Source organism: Antrostomus carolinensis, unplaced genomic scaffold, assembly GCF_000700745.2.
Source record: "Antrostomus carolinensis isolate BGI_N321 unplaced genomic scaffold, ASM70074v2 scaffold18999, whole genome shotgun sequence".
Classification (NCBI taxonomy): Eukaryota; Metazoa; Chordata; class Aves; order Caprimulgiformes; family Caprimulgidae; genus Antrostomus; species Antrostomus carolinensis.
Genome location: NW_010339453.1, coordinates 87,192 through 91,962, shown reverse-complemented (window position 1 = coordinate 91,962; position 4,771 = coordinate 87,192). Strand labels below are relative to the sequence as shown.

Genomic DNA, 4,771 nt, shown 5'->3' with positions numbered 1-4,771 from the left:
GTACGTACCCTGGCAGCCTTACCTCAGCCTCATCCCAGCTCCGGAGCTGACTGAAGTACCTGAAGCAGCTGAGCTTGTAGTAGGACCAGCCCTTGGGGCAGTAGTCTATGTACCCAGCATCTGTGGGGGGAGAGCCGTGGGGAAGGATGTGGGACAGCTGGCATCACTGGCTGGAGAGAAGTGTGGGTCCCTCCTGGCCCCACTGCAAAAGCAGCTGCTCCCCAGGTTGTGGGACTCACCAGCTGGCTGCAGGAGCCCCACGTAGCCCAGCAGCAGGAGGGCGAGTCTGGCTGCTGCCACCATCCTCCTAGTTCCTGGATGCGTCTCCTGCAAGAGCTCAGGGGGTCACACCAGGTCCTTTGAGGGCAGGGGATGCTGCTTGCACCTGGAGGGTGCAAACCTGCCCTGCTATGGACTGAATCTGCCCCCTTTCAGCTGGCTGGAGGAGATGGCAGCCCTGAGGTCTGTGCCTCCCTGTCCCTTCCCTGGCACTTGTCACTGTTCTGTGCCCACACCCCATCCCCCAGGCCTGGCTCAGGGTCCCCAGCCCACCCTGGCAGCGGGGTGTCCCAACGCCACCAGTCCCAGCCCTCGGCAGGAGGCATCTGGGTGAGCCAAGCTGCTTATGGGGGACATCGTTGGGGGACCCCAGCCCTGTCCTGGCATCGGGCAGCAGCAGCAATGGCATCGGCAGGGCCAGGGCTGGTGGGGCTGCAGGGACTACGTGTACAGCATCGTTTCACCCCCTCAGCTCGTAGAGCTGCCAGATCCAGGCTGGGGCGGCAAATCGGCCCCATCAGCGCAGTTCCCCTTTATCTCAGCTAATCCCCAGGCACTGGGGCTGATTTGCAGACTCAGCTTGTCTTCCCCTCAAAGAAGCAGCGACAAAAGTCAATGTGGGGCTGAAAATGGCATGGTTGCAGCCTGCCCCATCCAGCAAGGGCAGCACTCGGCTCCCCTGGGAGCTGCCAGGGCTGGGACCAGCTCCTGCTCACCCATAAGCCACCTTAGAGCATCCTGGGGCCACAGCCACCCCGTGAGGGTCCCTTTCCTCACCTGCCGTCCAGAGATTGGGAGGAATAACGGCTTCTCGTGGGTCACCGGGAAGGGAGAGGAGACACGCAGCCCTTTATAGCCAGGTGTTCATCAGCATCACTGTTTGCCCAGCTCAGGTGATTCCCACCATAAAAATCTTACTGCTGACTCCCCTCCATCCCCCCTGCTTTGCTGGAAAGCCGCCCAGATCTCCATTCTGTTTACATTCAACATTTCTCCAGAGAAGACAGGAAGAGCCTCTCCTAGTTGGTCAATAAACCCCCTGCAATTAGCGTTAATTACTAATGCAAACACAGAGGTAACCTTGGGGCAGAGAGCAGCCTGGCACCAGGTAGGGATGCCCACTGGCCCAGCCCCAGCTGAACTGGGGGCTGGTGGGGATGATCCCCGGGAAGTCCGTCCTGGCTCTGGCCGGAGCATCCCTGCAGCGTGTACCAGGCCATGGGTACCACCCGCCACCATCGCCCGTGTCCCCAGCCAAGGGATGGCACCTGGCCGGGTCCCATGCCCTGCCCTGCTCTTCCATGCGTCACCTGCACACCACCCTTGTTTGAACTGCATGGAGATGTTTGTCAGCAGGATGCAGGACACAGGGATGTGGGAACAGCCTGCAGTCAGGGGCTGGCGGGCACCATCAGATAGTGGTGAGGGTGCCCGGCCCCCATGCCTGGTGGTGACGCAGGGTTGCGTCAGTTCATGTCCCTCCAGGAGGAAGGGGCAGGTCCTGCAGCAGCAGCCCCCCACTGCCCCTGCTCCATACAGGGAACCCACAGCCCTGGCCCCAAGGAGGCTGCCCTGACCCCAGCGGCCAGAGCCCTTCGGCATAGTTGACACAGCCTTCTCCATCATGGTCCTCTCTCCTCACCCCGGGGTGTCCTCTTGCACCAGTGGTAGGTGGCTGAAGCTCATCTACCCTACTGCTTAGACCATGCTGCTCTGGAGCATCATTTTGTTGGCTCCCAACATATCAAAGCAGCTTTGAAAGCTCTTCCTGCTGCCTGTCCCGTGGCCTCCTGAGCTGGGGCCAGTGCCCGGCTCTCCTTCCCCCAGCCCTCAGGAAGACCCTTGGAGGAGGCCATTGGGAGCTACCCAGCAGGCAGCTAGCTGCAGCGGATCCAGAGCCAAGCCCCTCATCTCCCAAGACAGAGGGCTCATAGCTGGCTGAAGCTGTTACTTCTGGCTGTCAGACTCCAGCCATGTCCTCCAGCCCTCGGGGAGCTCCCACGGCTCCTTTGGGGCAGCATTTGCCAAAACGCGGGGCGAGTGCTGCTACACCCACGGGAGCAGCTCCTGCCAGCATGCAGAGGCAGGTCTGGCTTTTGCCCCGGGGAGGGAGGAGGAGCAGACCCATCTCCTTCACCCACACAGTGGGGATACAGCTGCTGCTGCTCCCCGAGATCTCTCGAGGTTTGGCCAGCTTGCTCGGCACCCTCTGGGATCCAAGGGTAAAGCCTTCTTGTGTCCAAACACAGCTGCTGCCTGCTATCATCGCTCCTCAGACAACCAGCCTTACCGAGGAGATCAGCTGCTCTGGTGAATGGGGAAACTCTTCAAACACAGCAACCCCCCCCAGACCCCCAAGAAGACAGAACTCCAGCCTTGTTTTATGAAAAACCATGAAAATGTTTCTCAAAGGAGCCTAAGGGCTACTCCATTACTCCTTGTTTAGATAAGGGACACCCCAGCTCCCTGCCTGGCTCTTTCAATTATGCTTATCTGTGGGTGCAACACAAGTTCTCACAAGCTCCTCGTCACCTTGGGCAGGGGAAGAGGCATGCGCCGTCCCCGAGGAGATGCAGTTTCAAGTCTCAGCCTGAGCACTGGCAAACTTGATGCAGCTTGATGCCCCAGAGGCACAGCAGAGCTTGCTAAACTTTGGCACAGATGTGCAACCTGTGGGAGAACATGGATGAAAGCTTCCCAGAGGTTTGTACTTGCCAAGCTGGCTATACCAGAAGATAAAGGAGCTGTACTGTTTGAATAGCAAACCCTTAAAATGCCCCCAGCAGCTTTATCCCTGTGAGGTGACACAATTCAGCTACTGGCTCCATCTGAGTCCACAGTGAGAGCTGGAAACCAGCCAGGTGAGTGCTGGTGGAGCCCAAAGCTTCAGTGGCACTTCCCTGCTCAAAATACAGGAATGCAGCCATGGTCAAGTTGTTCTCTAATCATTCAAGTAAAACTTTTCAAGTCTGATTCCTTGTTTTAGAAGCTGGAGAATTGCATATCAGCTGCCAAACCAACATCAGGGAGGCAGCCTCAGCTCCAGGGACAAGGGTCCTCCTCCCGGCTGCAGGAACAGAAACAGCCCAGGGAAGCAAGAAGGACCTGAAAAGGCAAGTGAATCCACAGCCCCACTAACCACAGCCTGACCCATGCTTGCCCACAACCTTTCTAAAAGCCACACAAAAGCCCCAGCCCTTCCCCAGCTCCCAGGCAAGTGAGAGCTCTTATTCAAAGCATCTCAAAGAGGTCCTTCCCTGTCCTTCCCAGTATGCCCAGCTGCTGGTGACTGCCCCCTTCTCAGCCAACCGAGAGACCCAGAATCCTCCTGCTACACACCCGAGCTGGGCTGCTCTCAGCTTCCAGGCACAGCTCCCTTGGACAGAGCTAAGCAGTGGGGTTTGTGTGCTGCCGAGACACAGCACAGAGCACCCTTGATCCCCAAAAGCTCTCCTGACGTGGACTGTGGGGGTCCTAACGAGCCCTCTCTCACCAGGGGTCTGAACAGCTACCGAACAGCGACGATTCCTTTATAATCCTGTCGTTCCAATCCAGTGGCTGTGCTGTGACAGCTGGGCAGACAAACAAAACCAGCAGCACACGGACGCTGGGCATGTACTCTTTATTCTGGGGATAAAAATTGCTTATACATTTTGCAGCAACTATTTTCATAAAAGACTTTTATAAAAAATGTAAAAATAAGCAAATATTTTTCCATTATTAATATAGGAAAACGCTGCTGTGTGGATGGTTACTCTACAACTTATGAGATAAAATACCACCTTAAGGAGATACTATCTTTACAAGTAGTTAAAAAACAAAACAAAAAAAGAAAGGCAGAGGGCCATCGTATTAACACGCCAGGCATGAAACTGGCTTCATTCCACAGAAAGCACTCATCTTGTAAAAAGTAGCCACATATATAACAAGGCACTTGCTTATTTGGGGCTAATGAGAAAAAGCCCTTTGTTTCTTTAGCATTGATGTAGCAACACTTCATTATTTGCAGCGAAACATGTACCTGGACAGATCTCCAGGAGCTTGAGAGCTCCTGCCTGGAGATCTAAGTCAGCTGCAGCTCAACTTCACAGGACACACTGCGGCGAGCGTGCCGGGGAACGCTGCGTGCGTCGTAAAAAGCAGTAACTTCAGAATTAAAAACTTCAGCCCAAAACGACGGCCCCGGGAACCAGCTTCTCCTGAGGCCCTGCCTTCATGTACCATTGAGTGGAATCGAAAGAAAAAGCTTTTACTCGTGATTAGAATGGAAAGAAGTATCAGAGAAAATACTGTACATGGTAGGATGCTGAACGGCCGCTGCTTGGAGGGGAGCGGCCTTCTCTGTCCTTTGGCGGCAGCCGACAGCCCCAGTCTCTTTGGAACGTGTGTCTGCAGAGTTCCCCCGAAGAGGTAGGAGCAAACCATTCCCAGAAGTGTTCACTTCGGCTGCTGAAGGTCAGAGCCCTTCAGGGAAGCGTTTCTCTTACGGACA

The 4,771-nt window shown here is 55.7% G+C and overlaps 1 protein-coding gene across 1 annotated transcript in view; it reads right to left on the bottom strand.

Moving 5' to 3' along the window:
• Positions 1-2,545, bottom strand: part of REG4 (regenerating family member 4) — a 3,311-nt gene extending 766 nt beyond the window's left edge. Inside the window, 5 exon segments of the mRNA XM_010175860.2 lie at positions 9-120; positions 240-324; positions 1,057-1,101; positions 1,104-1,167; positions 2,421-2,545. Of these exon segments, the coding sequence (XP_010174162.2) occupies positions 9-120; positions 240-324; positions 1,057-1,101; positions 1,104-1,167; positions 2,421-2,545 (431 nt within the window).
• Positions 2,546-4,771: the final 2,226 nt, after the last annotated feature.